The following is an 18472-nucleotide window of genomic DNA, read 5'->3' on the forward strand; positions in this document are numbered from 1 at the left end:
GTTAACATGGATGCTGAAATGATAAGCATTACATAAGTAAAACAGGAGCAGAGGGGAGAAAATCTTTCATTACCTGCCCCTTTCTTGATAGTAACACAAGATACTGTAGATGCAGATGACCATCCCTTTTTTCTTTTCACAAATAATCAAAAAATTCAGCAACACATACACAAATATAATCAATAGCAGTCGGTGGATGTGATTGTCAACTCATTGTGTACATCTGCAGAAGCATTTGCGTGTATGTTTTTGTTTTTTGCCTTTGGCAACAACATTACACCAGCATTTCTAAGAGGATTCCTGATCCATTGCTCTTGTAACACCAGCACGCACAAAGTAAATAAGCTCAAACATGCCTAATACGACCCATTTTGACTCTAATACATCAGAAATATGCAGTCATTTTGAAAACTGTCACATGCAGTTGTGCACATTTACACAATAAATGAGGGACTTTTTGCTTACTATACATATTACTGATTCTTTGTGTCTCTGTCTCTGGTTTTCATACTGTAAATAAATATCTGTCAAAAATGTACAATATTGGAGTGGCATGTTTGCATTCTGCTTTAGAGAAGATTTTTGAGCTACTCCTCTTTGCTTGGATCTGAGCAGTTAATACGTGTATATTATGGAGGAAATACTGCATTTAGCATATCAGTGAAGGCCAAGCTGAGACAAATCCCAAAAGGCGCTTTATCTCGGGGAAATGCGAAATGCAATAAATGAATCTTTTGAGAGTGCGCCAATAGGGCCCAGGTTCTACATAATTACCTCGGCTGTCAGGTTTAGTTTTATCTCAGGTCTTCCACTGGAATTGTGTGAACCTATGATGGGGACTTGGTGATAAGCTCTTCATATCAAATGACCAAAGGAGGGTGTTTTGAGTGATAGCGGTCGAGAGGGTTTGTCCTCATGTGACATCAGCTTTTATAAATCCAAATTTACGAAACTGCTTCAAACAGTGACTTTTGGAGGACAAAAAAGAGACAGACCCTCCCTGACTGATCCATTACAACACAACCAAACAAAAGTATTAATCGAGACAGTTTTGCTAAATCGACTCATTTAATCTTGAAGTCTGAACTCATTTTGTTAGCTTTGATATGTTGTACACTAGTTTTTATTCCTTGCAGTGGCAGATTAAAAAAAACACATTACAAAGGCTTTACTTCAGTGTTTTTAAGTGTTCTTAACTTGTATTACTATTATTTTATGCCTTTAAATAAAGGACAGCAGTGGCTGTGGAGTATAGCATCTAAAGTGTTGATATTTACAACTTAATATCTGTGCCAGAACCAATATCTGTTGCAGAGACAGTAAAAGCTGCATGTAGATGTGGTATTAAGCTCCTTTTTTAAAGTAAAACATGTACACAAGAGCATTAATAACCAGTGGTGCCATATAGTTTCATCCTTTGCAGAGTTTTATTCTTCCTTATGTATCTGACAAGACAAAATGAAGCACCAACAGGACATCACTAATCGAGAGTCTGTGTTATTGCTGTTTAGAAATGCAAAACAAGGATGAGGCAGGAAGTCAACCTCTCCCGTCCTCTCGTCTGCTCCCTCCACCACTGTTATTGATTATGTACTAACCTTTCTGTCCATGGAGAGCTTCTCTTCTAAAAATACCTCTGTAGTTTCCTCCTCAGTTGTGCGTTTTTGTTGACCGTCTGGGTCTGTCCTTGCATGTTCATGACCTTGTTCTTGTATCTGTCTGGTCATGACCTCTGTCACACGATTCCTCTTTGGCCTTATGAATAACACGGTTGCATATGTATGTTTTTTTGTTTTTTTTTTTGTCTTTTTTAAATGTCACATTTATGTTGCAGAGTTGTTGCGGAGCCATTTTGTGGAGCAGGGTCTTCTGCAAGGAGACAGCCGTGGGTTTGAACCCCACCTCACCATTATGAAGCTGTCCAGAGCATCAAAACTGCGATCTCAGGTAAACACACACATGGTACATACAATATGTTGGCTTTAATTTGTGTCTTTCAATGTGAAATTCTGTGTGTCCCTCCACACTGGGACATCAAAAAAACATAACTAACCTGAAGTTTGTTGTCTTCTTACACATATGAGACAGTAGTCAGTGGATGGAGTGGTGATAAAGCCATCATACAAATGTAAAATTATGCTAGAAGATAAAGTTAGAAAAAATAATCAAAACATAAATTTGCACAGGCACAGCAAGGATTTAGTTTTAATCGGTAATGTCAAAATAGATTTTCCTTGTATTACACACCTCAATTAAGCCTTAATACACAGTCTTAAATAGTGTTTTTCATGTAACAACTAGCCTTTACAGAACTACCAAACAGCTGCAGTGTTGCTCCTCTGTCGTCGCCAGACATCCTTTTTTATTCACATTTATCTCACTGGCTGTAAAATGTGTCATCCAATGGCAAGATGCCAAGTCATGGCTCCAACCAGAATTTCTCATTGGAATAACACATCTGCTGTGGCAATGTAAAAGAAGGTTTAGGTACAGGGGATTGATTCAGGGATTGGTTATGAAATATATAAAGTTATCAATAGAAGGTATCAGATGGTGAGGACGTGAGAGGACAGAGAGACAAACGAGAGTCCAGAGGGGAGAGACAGAGGAAGGATGGCATCCTTTTTTTATTTTTTTTTTCCTTCTTTTGTAACCTGATGACACCTTATCCTGCTTGGCGTCTGCCGGGTGGCATTCTTGTCTTCCTCCAGTCTTTGTGTGTGTGCGTGTGTGTGAGAACAATGGTTGTGAATCTCCTGAAAAGTGTAATAAGCATGACTGTAAACAGAGTTTTCCCTTTCTGTTTCTCAGGGTATAAAGCGTGTGGACCCAGCTCTCTACTCCAACTACACTAACAAGTAGGTGTTTGGCTTTCACTTAACAAGGGAATTATTCAGGAAACCAAGTATTATCAGGGTCGTACTCCACAATAAGTGCAATGGGACATTGTGTAGTGTTTGGTGTCCAGACTGCCTGCATACAAAACATGTAAGCAGGACATATTAGTCATTTTCTAGTATTATTTAAAGAAAGGTCTCTCTCTGTGAGAAGCTGTTTGATAATGTAGGTTGTCAGACACTTAAAATAACTGCCTCAGAAGAGAGACAGTTACTGTTATTGTTGACTCATCCTAAGATTGTCAGATTCTGCCGCTTTGGGTTGGCAGCTCAGGTCGAACACCAACCTAAAGCAACTGAATTTGATTATCTTGGTATATGACTCAATGATTAACTTTCTGTCTCCAGGAAGTTACATTTTGTTGCATTAAAGTTAGGCTACTTTTCACTGTATGCATGTTTTCCTGAAGCTGCGTGTTTTCATTGTAATAAGTCTTAGTGTTGTAATCAGCCTTGATCCCTGGTTTACTTTATTTTGATTCTGTGTTGGGACCTGCAAAATATTTAAGAAGGTGTGATAACCTTGTTAGATATACATCAATTGTATTTGAACAGCAATATCTTCAGTTTTGTAGTTTTAACCACAGAGCTTAATTTGCTCATGATTTTTAATTTTGAGTGATCGTTGCCATCAAGTTGTTATTATGGCTGACATCCGCCTTTTATTGTCTGCTGGAGGCAGCTACACTCTCTTCATTGTCTTCCACTGTGTCACTGTCTGTTCTCTCTGTTGCACTCAGGTTTTTTGGAGACCAGACGGTTGAGCGGCTGGATCTTTGTTCCATGTTGAAAAAGAAGCAACAAGACGGATATTACCACACTGAGACGTCACTACAAATTGGTTAGTATGCGTGAGCACCCACAAACAAAGCTCCTCTGTGTTTGTGTGTTCGTGCAGTGTTGAGCCTGCAGAGGGCGCCGTCTGCTCACACACAGGACAGAGAGATTCTCACTGTGGCAGTTGGGCAACATTTGTTCACAGCAGCGTATTTAGGTGTAATACAATGCTGTCATTGTTATGTTTTTATTTACATATTTTATCTTTATGTGGTCATTATGTTGGTCATGCATTACCATTTGTAAACGTGGTATAGATTTGCAGAAAACTTTGTAAAGGTTGTTCATGCAACAATGTTTTATAACGGTTGACAAAGATGGGGGTGATGATGGAGACTGGATGTCAATTTATTTGAGTATATGTGTGGAAAGTGACAGCATCAAGCTTGAATTTGTCAACAGGGTTAAAGAGAGGTTTCAAGCATCGTGGGGAAACTCAAGCTCATTTCCATTTTTGACGTGGCTGCCCAGTTTACCACCCTGCCAGGTCTTTTCAAAAGTTGGCAGCACTCAATGGATGCAGAGCTGATGAGCCTGAATGAGTTGCTGCAATTGGTTAAAAAGTTTCTTGCTGATGTGAATGGAACATGCAGCGCTTCTGATGTGCATTTCCTGAGGTGTGGCAGTGAAGCGTGGAGGAAATTGTCCCCTTTTTTATCACAGTTTGAGTAGATATATTCTGACTGTTTTTAGACTGTGTTGGCTGAAGTAAACACATTCTTGTTGTCTTGGTCTTCAGCTGGTAACTGAATAGAAGAAATGAGACTCGATGTGTTATGGTTTAGAAATATGGCACAAATCTGATCAGTGTACAGAAATTGATGAACAGATTTGTTTTATCCTGAGTCATCTCTGATCTGTGCTGCCAAGGCTTGTTATTGAGCTGTTTATGTGACTGTGTAACCCCACATGAACTCCAGATGGCACTGTTGACCCCTGTGGGACTTGGGCTGCAGCCAGACTGAGTGTATTGATGTGCATCTATTGTAAGTGCATGCCTGGAGCGAACAGAGCATTCACTCTCTCAATAGAAAAAAACATATTTGATGATTTTTTTATGAATATATCAGTTTGATATGTAAACGGATGCGAACAATGCGTCAGAATCAGCTTGCGAGCAGACACACCGTGTTCCGCAGCCTCTTGTCAGGCTCTGCCACAACAGATGTGAGATGCAACAAGTGCGAAGCTTTGCTGTGAGCCAAGATCGATTGGCAAATGCAATATCTACTGTTCCTTAATGGCAGCTGTCTGGAAGAAATTTAGAAATCGTTGTTCGTAATATCATTTAATCGTTTGAGAGTCAAACCAATAGTGGATTTCTGGGGCCTGAGCAGATGCAAATATTATAGTTTAGGCTGATATTTCCCAAATCTTTTGAGTGTTGCCTCAAATGTGGTTATGAAACACTTGCTTTGAGGAAGAATATTTAGAGGTTGAACTTTATCCTCCAAAATGACGCTGGAGCAGTAAACTTCACTTGGAATATAAGAATCATATATTTCCCCAAACATCTTTTTCTGCATTATGTTCTGTTTAAAAGAAAAATATTTCACATTGGCGTATATTGGTCGGAGTGTACGTCCATACCCGTTAATACTATTCCATCTGTGATCCAGGCTCTAATTAAACTGCTTTCTTAAGATACAAAGACGCTTGCAAGATAAGACTTGGGAATAATTTTGAAGGTAAGATGGATGAATGTACAGCCACAGAATATGATGAAGCCTAATGAATCTCTGCTCCCACTTAAATGGCTCACCAATAGTGAAACATCATGCACTTAGATCGGAGGCAAAAAAAAAAGATGTTGTTCTTTTTCAGGGTCTGTAATTCAGAAGCTTTTTATGAAAATGTTAGCAGACAGAATCCATCATTGCACTGGCCTCAAAAAAGCCCGACCTGCTTTGAACTACCAGCTAGTGTGGACTGTGGTTATATTCAAAGCCAACCTCCACACGCTGACAGATGAATCAACACAACATTTTTATGGCAGCTTCAGCTGAAAGAAAGCTTGATGTTGTGGCTTTATGTCTTTAAAATTAGCTCATTACTTTTTATTTAAGTACTTTTATATATTTTAGATATGGGCTACGTAAGGAAAAAAATAAGCCGAATGTGAATATAATTAAAGGTGGAACGACTTAACGATAAGTTGTCATCTACTGATATAATCACCAGATATATTATAATCAACTAATCTGTTTAACTTGTATATACATCAGTCATAATTCTGTTGAAGGAAGAAATTGTCTGCCGCATTTTTAAAAGAAATCCACATCTGATGAGACATTAATCAAGTAATAAAATCATGGCTTCATGTCTGTCATGCAGGTATCTCACTCTCAAAACCTTACAGCAGAAGTAACACATTTGTTTATATTTGTAAATGTTAAATAAATACAAAATAAATGATTTGTGTAATTACCTGTTAAGTGTGCACTTATTCATGTATTGGCATTTTGATGCAGCCAAGTCTTATATCTATCCGACTACCTACAGTCTGCCAGAAACACAAGGATCCCATTGAAGGAGAAACACAAACCAGACAGCACACCAGAATATGCTCTTATTGATGCCTAATTAAAAATTCTGATTAATTTTTAAAGAAAAACTAAAAATTCTGTGATTCCAGCTACTTTAATGTGATGTCTTTCTAGTCGATTTATTTCTTTATGACAGTTAGCTGAATATCTTTGTGTTGTGGATTTAAAGAAAAGACACGTGAGGATGTGATCGTGGACTTTAGGAAACGATGATCAATATTTTTCTGACATTTTATTGACCAAACAATTTATCGATCTAATCAAGAAAATAATCTACCATCTAACAGACAGTTCAAAACTAAAAATTAATTCAGTTCTGCGCTAATCTTTATTTGATTGAGTGAAAAACAGTTTTATGTGCATTTTGCTCACCAACGACAATATTATACAGTACATGGATGAATGATTATCACCACAGTTAACAGGATTAGTGTATACCTCCAGGTACATATGAGCAAGTCAAGCGTGTCTGTATACACTAGTCCTAAGTCCCACTGTCAGGTAGCTGCACTAATTGGAGTGTGTGTGTGTGTGTGTGTGTGTGTGTGTGTGTGTGTGTGTGTGTGTGTGTGTGTGTGTGTGTGTGTGTGTGTGTGTGTGTGTGTGTGTGTGTGACAGAGCGACACTGTCAGTTAGAAGTGGAACTAGGCTGTCATAATGTTTAGAGGATCGCTGGGCTGTCTGTCAGAGACAAAGAGTGACTTTGTGTGTGGGAGTGTGTGTGTGTGTTTGTGTGTGGGAGTAGGAGTGTGTTTGTGTGTGGGAGTTTGTGTGTGGGAGTAGGAGTGTGTGTGTGTGTGTGTCTGTTTGTGTGTGGGAGTGACAGACAGAGCAGGGGGGGTGTTTACCTCGCACTTCTCATCATCAGAAAAAAAAGCTTCTGTTTTCGTCAAGTGTTTTTCACAACACACACATGTTTAAAATGCGTGAGAGGGAGAGTCGAGTGCTGCAGCCGGTGCTCTGATATCACGGCGTCGCATTCACGACGCGGTGTCACGGCTCGGAAGCTTTAAATGTGGAGCTACAATGCGCGCTGTCTGTGAGTGAAGTGGTGGGAATTAGGTGTCTGTCACCCTCAAGCTTATAAGTTACATAATCGTTTTATACCACGACTGTGAAGACTAAATACAGTCGGCATTTTCTTCATTCATAAGAATTAGAACACACCTTGTTTGTTTCTGGTCATTTGGTTCGGTCATCACGCCCTTTTTGGTCTGGTGTTACGAGTAGCTCATGACATTACTGAGTCAGTTTGTTAGCGTTGGCTCTTCCCTACCAGACTTTTGATGGTGTATTCGCAGAGTTAATGTAGCTGAACTCACTCTACATCTTGCAAAATCTTATCCTCGGCAGACGTGTTTGATGTTTCCTGCATGTAGTCTCACTCCGCTCGCTCTCTGTCAGGTCACTTAATGATGATGTACTTAAAGCACGTAGAGATCCAAACTCTCTTCTCCTCAGGTTTCCCTCCTGGAACCTTATTTCGGAAGAAGATATGCATGGTAGTGAACTGGGAAAGACAAATCATTTTTTGATCCTGAGAAAGTCACAGTTAATAAAACTAATGAAATATGAGACTGAAAATACGTAATTAGAAAGACTACGCTTGACTGCCGTGTTTAGTAACGCCGTCTTGTTGAAAGCTCACCAAAACCTGTAAGTTAAACACTGCAGAGCTGTTCTAGTGTATTATCGTGCTCACAATACTGACAAACTCTCCTTGTAGCACAGCTGCAGTTATCAATACGGCCAGGTTTATGAGATTTTAATCTTTTTTAGTGGCTTTTTTGTGCCAAGGTGGCAGCTGTGTTGGTGTCGGTGACGTATGTTGAGTGAGACGTAGTGCACTGAGTTGATTAACACAACACTAGATGATATTTTACTTTATTTAGGACCGGAATGAATAGTTTCTTGCATCGTCCTGTCATACCACTGAGATTTATACTGCCTTTTCACATGATATCACCCTGTCAAACTGTGTAAATGAGAGAAAGCCATATCTCCTGATTAAAATGATTCTCATCCGGTTTATCCTCCGCTATATCCCCGGTCCTCACAGGGTGCCACGTAAGGCTAAGTGTGCTGTTTCTGGTGGTACACAAGGGTCAGTGTCTGATTGTGTGCATTTGTTAATCTCATAATCCGCAGGACAAGATAATCCACACCAGAGCCTGTGATTCACAACCCTATAGGGTTCTTTGTGGGAGGGAGATGAGGGGAGGAGGCCAGAATACATAGACAGCGAGAGAAACAAGGGTGACAAGACAAGACGGGAGTTTGCGTTGGATATATGTGAACTGCTCATTTACGTTTATAATCCTTAAGATTTCCATACCGGTGGGTTTGGCAACATGCATGGTCACCATGGTAACAGCAATGGCGGTTTAATGTTGCAGGTGTTTGTTTTAGCAATACATAAAAGTGAAAGAAAGGAATGAGATTGATATTAGATATTTAGTCCTAGAGAGAAATAACCGAGCCCGACATTCTGTCTTTAACCTCTGAACCGACCCTGAACCTGTTACCATGGTTACATCTTGCCTGTTAACCCTGCTTACAGGCGTGCACAGTGTAGATTACAGAGAACAGGCAATGTTCTATGAATATTGCTTTATTTATTTATTTATTTATTTATTTAAATCTGTCCGTCTATGATACAACCAAATCCTCTCCAAACTCAGACATCATCTCTAAAATTTCTGTCTGAACCAGGCCTGGGTTCGGGTCGGGTATCCATGCTCTAGTTTGATATCAGTGAGACATCAGTAACCCTTGATTAAATTCTGCATTGGTTCCCGTAACTCTATCTCGTGTGTGGGAATGTAATTTGAGTCCCACGTGGGAATGGCGGACCCCTCCACTCACAACACTTGTAGTGAACACAACATCGGCACACACATACCTTTTACTTCAAATTTGTTAGAATTTACACATCCAGCATTTAAGGAGCAACATTAGTTTGAATGTTTCTTGCCTTACAGCCCGTGTTGGTCCAATGTTTACTCTATTTTGGCTCTGTTTATTGTCTTATTATCTGGCTCTGTAGCTGTTACATGCTTCACCATGTTAACCAGCTAGTTGCTAACCTTTTATCTCCACCATCTGGTGCTGAGCAGGTGAGTTCAGTGTGTTAGATTTTTTTTTTTTTTTTTTTTAAAGCTCAAAATGACGACCTGCTCCATTTGAATAGGATTCTATGAGAGTGAAATAAAACAGTCCATGAACTGGGAGGCTGAACAGTGAGCTGAAACTCACTGTGAAGCTCTGGAAAACTAAGAGGAGCTGCAGATGTGGGTTTTGCAGTATCAGACCGTATTACAAAAATCAAAATTATAGCGGCTTTAATGATTGTTACTTTGCTTTGCAATGACAATCGTTGGAAAATTAGGATTAGAGCATTATTCACATGTTGTTCTCCTTTTCCCTATCATGGCTTTTTTCCTCTCTCTCCCCTGCGATACATACTAAAGAAGAAAGGACGTAAAAATATTGTGTCAGCTTCTGTTTAGACAGATGGAGGAAAGTTTATAACTCAGGACAAAGTTTATTTCCCAGAACTGAAACACACACTTAAATCGCTCCCTATTCTTTTTTCCATGCTGCTCTGTTGGAATGCGATGTTAATGTAATGGAAAGACTGGAGGTAATCAAAGAAGGGAGTGTTTGTGACATAGATAATGGGCCCACTCATCAAGTCACTTCAGAAGGTACTCGTTTTGGAAAAACAGTCACTTCATTCGGTTACTCTGAAAACAATCCAGCTCGCGGCATGTGGAGAAACTCCATAATGTTGTTGCACCAATGGTCAGTCTGACATTTCCAGTCAGCGTGTATAGTGGAGATAATTCTCAGTGAGTTGACTGGTTCGTAGATCTCCTGTCGTGGCCTATTGGTATTTACAGTGTGATACACTCACCCACAGCTCTACATACAGTAACACAACTACAGCTGCATGAGTATGATAAATATATGCATACAGAAGCCCACACACAGCACTCTAACAGTTTGCACACACGGACAGATGAAGGTACTTCGTGGCTCTGTGACCTTTTGGTATTTCGTTGAGGTCAGTAATTTCTGTACAGACTGTACCGCTTTGCTTTTCCCTATAAAATGGGTCTTTGGCAGCAATTATTTTCCAGTCACGAGTGCCAGATGACGCAATTCGCTAATTTGCATGTAAGTGGGTTAATTTCTTGCTGGATAAATATATTGAATCAGGGAAGTGCAGCTATTGATGCAGCAATATTGAGGAATTAAGAGTTGTTTTTACGGTATTCAGGGATTATTGAGGCTTCGAATGTAAGCCAGAGCAAAGTAAATCGGCTCAAATAGTAATTGAGTGTTACTGATGTGAAAATGTCATTAATGAGCTTGCATGGATGTCTTTCTATGGTGGAGTTTTTGTCTTCTTCCTCCTTCTGTATGGATCCACTTTGATAAGAATAATAATGATACCAAAAATGCTTTGCTATAAATATTGCAAGAAATGTTGTTGCTCGAACGGGGAAAACATTGATTTAACATTTTAAAATATCAGTTTTAGGAAAACCTGTGTGAAAAATAGACTTTATAAGCACCCATTCTAGTCCAAACGCTGTAGTGTTAATATGTCTTGGGACTCGCCAGCTCATTTGCATCCCTCTTTTTTCTCTTTACTTTGTATTCCGATGGCGTTTTCAAAGCTGTCGTTGTTTTGTGAAAGTTTCTTTTAAACAGTGCTGATCAGTGCCCATCAGAATGTCCAACCACTATTTGGGTGCAAAGGGACAAAAATTGCTAAAAAAGCAAAAACAATCAGCCAGAAATCTTTTTTTTTTTTTTTTCCTTTTTAGGCATCCCTCGTGGAAAGATTGGCACACCACCACTGACTCTCACTGGTTTCTCATAATTAATTGTTTTGAGTGGAATCTAAAACTCCCTCTTCCCTCTCCCTCACACTCATCCTCTCTCCCTCTTCTCCCTAATGCATCAGAGTGAGAGGGCATCTGAAAACCTAATTCATTAGAGAGACCATCTGAGTACGGCCTTTTTGTTTTTAGCGTTGCTTACAGCCATCTCATGCCGCAGGAGCATGGTGTTTTTAACAGTAATTTCCTAGCCTCGGCAACACTGCAGAGCATATAACAATGAAGAAAGTGCTCTTTTTCGGGAGAGAAATGGAATCCAACATCCAGAGCGCTGTTGTTGGAAAGAAATTAAAAAGCCGCGATTAAATGTGCGTTTCTACAACAAGCATTCACACCAGTGGCACCAGGGGACTGATAATGGGGAAAAAAACCCAAAAAAAACAGACCTTCAGGTTTGTTCATTTCATGAAGAGGGAAATATCCGCCACTCATAATTACAAAGTGTCAGCAAACCTTCGACAAAATGCCTACACAGGCCTCCATCACTAACACGTACAACTGCTGAACTAATACACCTGATAGAGCTGATTTTTAAAGGAACAGTGTATATGTAATGATGTAATGTAAGATATGGACAGAATATTAGTTTAAAGCATTCAAATGATTCAGTGATTAAAGATAATAAATAAAAAAAAAACAGACTTAAAACATTTCAAAAAAGGAAATACTCTTATTTTCCTTACTAAACTGAAATGTACAACCGCACACCTTCTGAATCAAAACCTTTCAATTCAACACCAATCCTAAATTGACTGTGGAAGATGTTGAAATATTCTGGCTCTACACATCGAATTCACTGCTTCTCATGTCCGGCTCATTTCTATTCCCCTGCATGCATCTCCCATCCCTGCCTGCCATGTTTTTGTCCTCCCCAAAGTCATAGTCCCGGTCCTGATTGCTTCCGTACTGTATCCCCTGTTTCCAAATGGATCTGAGTCGGTACTGGAGGCTGTGGTCAAATTCCACTTCAGTGTCTCACGTCCGGCTCGCTCTCTGCCAAACCCAGTTGAGCCGAGCCCCGTCGGACCGCGAGCGATGGCAAGATATGATTGGTCTGCGTTCAACTTGTCATCTTATGTCTCTCTTGGCCAAATCGAGGCAACATTTGCAGAATCTCATGCCGACCATCTTGAAGGACACAAAGGTCATGTAGTATGATCCTGGTATTACAAGTTTCAAGTTGCCGAGGCAGCTACCAACAGCGTCTGTCGAGCCATAAAGACATCTTGGTGGGAAGGAGACCGTGCTGGTGCTTTTTAAATGTTAGTAAAGCAGGAGCAGGAAAGTCTTTGCATACTGTGCTGTCTAGGGCTGCACCAGATGTAGTTTTTTAATTATAAGCTTTGAGTGAGAAATTTCAAATGAAGCTTTAAGTGTTTGTCGTAGCATTTTATGAAATCACCCTAAATATCATTTATCTAAAAAATGAATCTTGAGTGCTGAGCAATTGCAGATGATTTACTAAGGGCGAAATAGATAAATAATTGTTATGAATAAAGGAGAGCCGTGGAAAATGTTGTTCTTGAAAGGCTGAAAGCCAAAAAAATGTAGATCGAATTTAGATGAAAAACGTGTTGTGAGATTTGGAATTAATTACATTCATCTTTGACTTTAACCCTAACCCCAACTTTACAGCACTTAGGAGATAATTGCAATGTTTTGATCACACAAATTAGAGTCAGTTCTATGAAGCCTCCACTGGAATCTAATTCTACAAATACTACTATTTTTTATTGTCACCTTTATCTGCATCTGTGCAGAAATACAAGCTTTGAACAGAACAGATGGACATATTAAAGAAAAAACATACCTGAGTACATTTAAAATTTGTGAATTCTAATGTCAAATTTTTAGAATCCAGCTTTGATTATTTCATATGGCCCTGACGTTGTCGCTTGTTGGTAACAATAAGCACCTGTCAACTTATCGTTCGCGCAAGTAGATGTTAAGAGGATAAAGGGAGGGCTGGAGGGAGATTAAGCAGATGAGAGTAGCAAAGGACCGAAAGGAAAACGACTCGGGTAGAGAAGAAAAAGAAGAAGAAGAAGAAGAAGAAGCTCACACGACATTGATTGAGCAGATAGGACGATGGAACGATGTTGGAGATTGAGGAGGATAGAGCCAGGACTGAGTGAGATTGAACAAGAAAGATAAATGAGCACACCGAGGAGAGGGGAATAGCGTAGCACGAGCAGTGGAATTAAACACATGGCCCGACAGACGCTTAGAGAAAATTGAGAGCGAAGCTGACATTAAACAGACGAGCAAACTCAAGTTTGATATTAAGGGAAGGACCAAAGAGGCCGCCGTGGGTCAGGCAAAGACGGAGAGTCAGTTAGAAACAATAGGAGAGGAATAATAATTGAGCACAGTGACGGAGGGAGGAAGATTTGGAGAAGGGTTTAGAAAAAGAAAATTGTCCCTCCAGGTTTTTTGTGTCAGATTTGATGAGAAACCGACCAAGATAATTTTTTTCATCTGATGTTCCATCCAGCTGTCTCCTGTCATTTATTTTACTGTTGCTCATCTCAAAGATTTATTAAGATGAGTCAAACGTTTGTGGCTGCAGCACATTAAAAAAGGCCTTTGAAAAGGCAACCAGTTCTATTCAGAAGAAATCAGGGGAAAAAAGACCACGGTACAGTCAGATTACTAACACAAATGTGTCTTTTTAGCCAATAAGAAATTAAGAATGCTCTGTGAATAATGCAGATAACCTCAAGATGTCATAGACAAAACCCCTCAGCTGCAGAAGAATCCTGCAGCTGTTAACTGTATCATCGATTCTGAAAAGCTGGAACAGTCTGGTAAATAGAAAATAACGCAGAGCCAGTGGCATCCAACACAACAACTAACTAAACAGCTCTTGCGCTGCAATGCAAGTGAACACTAATGGAGCATGAATGCATGTGAAGAACGCAGCCTTGCATTAGTTTCACCATATATGAAACAGTGATCAACAAGGCCTGTAGTTTTCATTGAGTGAGATGGAGCCAGACGTGTTAATTTGGAGACACAAACAGGCTGTTAAATGATAGTTTTCCACTCAGAGCAACAGCTGTAATTAAAATATAAATGGTGTTCCAGTTGACCAGTAATTGATCGGTAGATTTTGAGGCCGCCTGCGACTGGATCCACAGTATATGCCAGCAGAATAACCACCACACCACATACTACAGTGTTTGTTTTCCAAGCCCTGTCGGTTTAGTGTAAAATCTAAGCCGAACTCTCCAGTGCGTATGAATAATCTTCTCATTGTCTGTTGGATTAAGTATTCAAGATTTTTGCAGTAGAAAAAAAATCCCACTACGTTGCAGGCTTCTGCTCTTGGCGGCAGCCAGAGAGGAGCTGTCACCCGTATGGAAAATTTGCACCTCTTTGACATAAATATTGTCAACTGCTTCAAGCTGAGCACTTTGAACCAGGGGAAAAAAAAGAGGAACAGCAGGGGAGCAACACATTTGTAACAACACCGGGTGTTTTTCTTTCAATCACATCTACTTGTTCATAGTAGCAATCACACTGATTTGTGTACATTTGGCTTTAGTGCCAAATTATCTGATTCCTCTTACAAATACAAGTATCATCTGAGTGAAATGTGTCATGATCTGTATTGTGATGGAGGAAAACCTCATTGGGTAGCTCTAGTTTATAAAAGACTACTTCTTTAATTCAGTTTGAGGCTGTTCTGTGAATGGTTTTGTAATATGGATGTCACGATTCATATTCAAGATTGCAGAATTGATCATAGTGAGCTAGCAAGACTCACAAGATGACACAACTAGCTCGCCGGCAGCCTGTGTGCACGAAGACAATGGACAGACTGGTACTAGAGATCTACTATTGATTTATTTTCATTTTTCAGGGACCTTTTTATTGATTTCTTCAAGAAAAGGACTCACTCTTTGGGGAGAACAGAACTAAACTGGCCTGAACTAATAACATTACCAGAGCTCCCTCATTGATTTGTTTGGGAAGAGGGCTTACTCAGGACGAATTTGAGAAGCCAAACTTTGTAACAAACTGATTTCTGTCCTTTGTTGTTGATTGTCGAATCCGAGAAGGTTGATGTTTCTTTGTTGAACTTTACAATCTTTTATTTTTTGTGAATATTATTTGAAGTAGCCGAAACCATAACATGCAAAAAAGCCACCAGGATCCAGTCAAGATATTGACTACCACTAAAATACCCCCATCTTTGGAAAGAAGATTTTTAGAATGTGTATGGGCATAAAACCAATGATCAGTTGATCTTTACAAATCCTTACGTGATAGTTGAACAACGGCATTGTCAGTGTTGCAGTGAATCCAATTGAATTGTGTCCTTTTTAAAATCAGAAGTGCAGATATGAATACAGATCATTTAGTTAGTTGAAGAGATACAGATAATTGCAATCTTTATACACACCGAGGCATTCCTACAAGTATTATATGAATACCACATCTAGTAATAGTGAATGTGGATGCTGGACGTGCAGCATTGTGTGGATTGTTTTTGTTGGTGCCACGTTTAAAACAAGTTCTAGCAAGAATGCTAAAATGGCAGGCATGTCACGCACAAGCACGACATTATTCAGAACATGAAGAACATAAAGCTTGTAGCTTTTATCATATTGTGCACAGTCCTTGTTTTTCTTTCATGTATGTTCCCGTTTACACGCCTACAGTTAATTATTAACAGTGTACGGTTAGCAGTGCACCACTTCATGCAGAACAGAACGAAGTCCCTGTTATCTGCAGCGCGCAGTTGTCTTTTTTCCTCCTTTGTGTGCATAACCTGTCTTGTGACTGAGTCGTGAGGCACCATGAGTCGACCTTCAGCCGAACAAAGTCAACACTGTTGCAGCATGAGTCGCTTCACACTCCCCTTCGCATTGCAAAGCCTCGGCGAAAGTGAACCGAGTGTGGCTTTTAATCAGTCGCTCACAAACACGCACATTACAGCAGATAGCATACATTTCAACTCTATTAGTCCCCCGGGCTGTTTCATAGTTGCACTTGCAGAAGAGTTGGTATATTATCGCATGACATCTATTACAATAAAAATAAAAACAACACATCACTTAGGACGATGTTTGTGTGTGTGTGTGTGTGTGTGCAGAGGTGATGTGTTCGTGTGCACATATGGCGACAGAATATCTGACGCTCAATAGCTCATCTCATCAATGACAACACTTAAATCCTACAAATAGTAGTCATCACAGCTGTGTGTGTGTGTGTGTGTGTGCGTGGGAGTGTTTGCGTGTAAAGTGGCAGCTGTGAGTTGAATACTGCCGCTGGAGACAGGGCTCCACTGTCCACTCACACAGCTGAGCTCTAACTACAATGTATGGTGTGTGCTTGTGCGAGGCGTTCGTGTGTTTATTTGCCACTGCATCTCGCGCTCGCGTCCCCTCAGCCATTGCTCGTAATCCCCCAATTACCCTGAAGAGTAGAGATGTCTTTTTAACTACACAGGCCTCCTCTTCAGGGCGGTGCACATGCAGCGACCAAAGAACTGGTGGAGATTCATTTATTTTTACTCAAGGGCTCGTCAGCGGAGGCTGTGGAGAGGGGCTTGAGTCTAAGGCCTCCTGGTTGAAAAGCTGCGCCTTTTGTCACCGTTCTACCTGCTTCCTCATCAGTGCATGTGGAGCTACATATCACAACAGAATAGGCATCCTTAGAAATAATGAATGTTTTGAGTATCTAGGTTGCTGTTTGTTGCAGAGCACACTTGGCACGCAGCCCACAGTTTTGAATGAATTTGCACAGTGTCGTATTGATCAGGGATCTCCTGATTGTGTTTTCTGTACACTTCAGCTACACTATCACCCAGAGCTGAATAGTATTAGGTTTCTTTATTTTGGTTACATGCGAAATAACAAATATTCTCCATTTTCTCCCCTTTACATCAAAGTGCTGCTATTCTTATTAAATGCCAAAACTTCAAAGAGCTTGAAGTCTGTTTCGACTCATAGTTAGTCGTCATCACAGCACAGTCAGTGGACTAGTGGATGGGGCAAAAACATTTCTTCCCCTCCCTCTGTCAGAATAAAGCTTTCTGTCGGCGCTCACAACAAATGCTGCCAGACCGGCTCCGAGCTCCAACTGTGAGCGCTCGTTTGAGGCCATTACATCAAAATGCAGAGCTGAAGATGAGCTGAGAGAAAGCAGGAAAGTCAGTCTGTTTGAGCAATGGGACATGTATTGCATGAAAATTACTCAGCTTGTATTTTTATGCAAATATCCGAGTGATGCTGCCAACATTGTTCAGCAGGATTAAGCATCACCTGAGGTGTGGTAGTACATATAAGCAATGATGAGAATGGAAAACAGTCTGATCTGGAGTGATCTTAGCGGGTGCATGATTGCACTAAAAGACTGAATTACCCTGATCATGCTGCGAGGGTGTCAAAGGCAAGGCTGGATTATGAACAGATAATGGAAAAAACTATAAAATACATTTTTATACATACAAAGTAATCAAGGCTTCAACTCACAGTTACTGCCAAGACAGTGTTAGCAACCTGGCTACCATCCGAAACAAAAACCAACCCTACTGACTCACTGATCTCGTAGAGATCTCATGTCCTGGTGGTGAGGGGGAACTTCGAGCGCTCTCCACCGAGTCACCGCCTGTCTGTTCGCTCTTGCTTTACCTCGATTTCCGTCTTTCTGCCTCTTCGCCTTCTTGGCCTCCTCCGTCTGTGGGTTTCTTTTGCAGTGTAGAGTTTCCACAATTACTCCAGTTGTTTCACGCTTACGTTGGGGATAGTGACCAGGGGGAAACAATACCTCTTCCTGTTTTGGTTACACAATGGTAGACCAGCTTCTGCCGTAATTTAACCTTAATTTCTCCGGGGGGAAAAATCCAGGTCAGTGACGGGCCACAGAATATTCAGAGCGAGCCTTGAGGCAGGTGGACTCGCTTAATTCCCGCCAGCTACTTTATTTTTATTGATTTTTGAATCTATTCAAATGGTTTACAGTTCAGTCTGGGTAACCCTGCAGACAAAAACACAAAACTATGTAGCAGGCGGAGGCTTGGAGAGGTGACCGCAACCACCGAGCAGAACAGGGCAGGAGTTGGGAGTGATTTCGACTTTTGATACCTGTAGTTTGTTACTGAGTAATATTTCAGTAACTGTACTCAATTTTCAGTTACCTATCCAACACTGGTTTTGGGGCACGCAATTTGGGAACCACTACTCTATATGGGTGTGTGTGTGTGTGTGTGTGTGTGTGTGTGTTTGGTCCGCTGAGAGCTCATGTCCTGCCAAGTAGAGAGTGGGGAGTCTTT

General features: G+C 40.5%; 1 protein-coding gene across 3 annotated transcripts in view; it reads left to right on the forward strand.

Moving 5' to 3' along the window:
- The window catches only part of LOC119012438 (A-kinase anchor protein 7-like), a 47695-nt gene that overhangs the window by 6710 nt on the left and 22513 nt on the right, over positions 1–18472 (forward strand). For all 3 annotated transcript variants that reach the window (XM_037086268.1, XM_037086270.1, XM_037086269.1), the window contains exons 7-9: positions 1835–1947; positions 2812–2858; positions 3638–3738. In XM_037086268.1, the coding sequence (XP_036942163.1) occupies positions 1835–1947; positions 2812–2858; positions 3638–3738 (261 nt within the window). The remainder of the gene's footprint in view (positions 1–1834; positions 1948–2811; positions 2859–3637; positions 3739–18472) is intronic.

The sequence above is a fragment of the Acanthopagrus latus genome, chromosome 22, assembly GCF_904848185.1.
Source record: "Acanthopagrus latus isolate v.2019 chromosome 22, fAcaLat1.1, whole genome shotgun sequence".
NCBI classification, from domain to species: Eukaryota; Metazoa; Chordata; class Actinopteri; order Spariformes; family Sparidae; genus Acanthopagrus; species Acanthopagrus latus.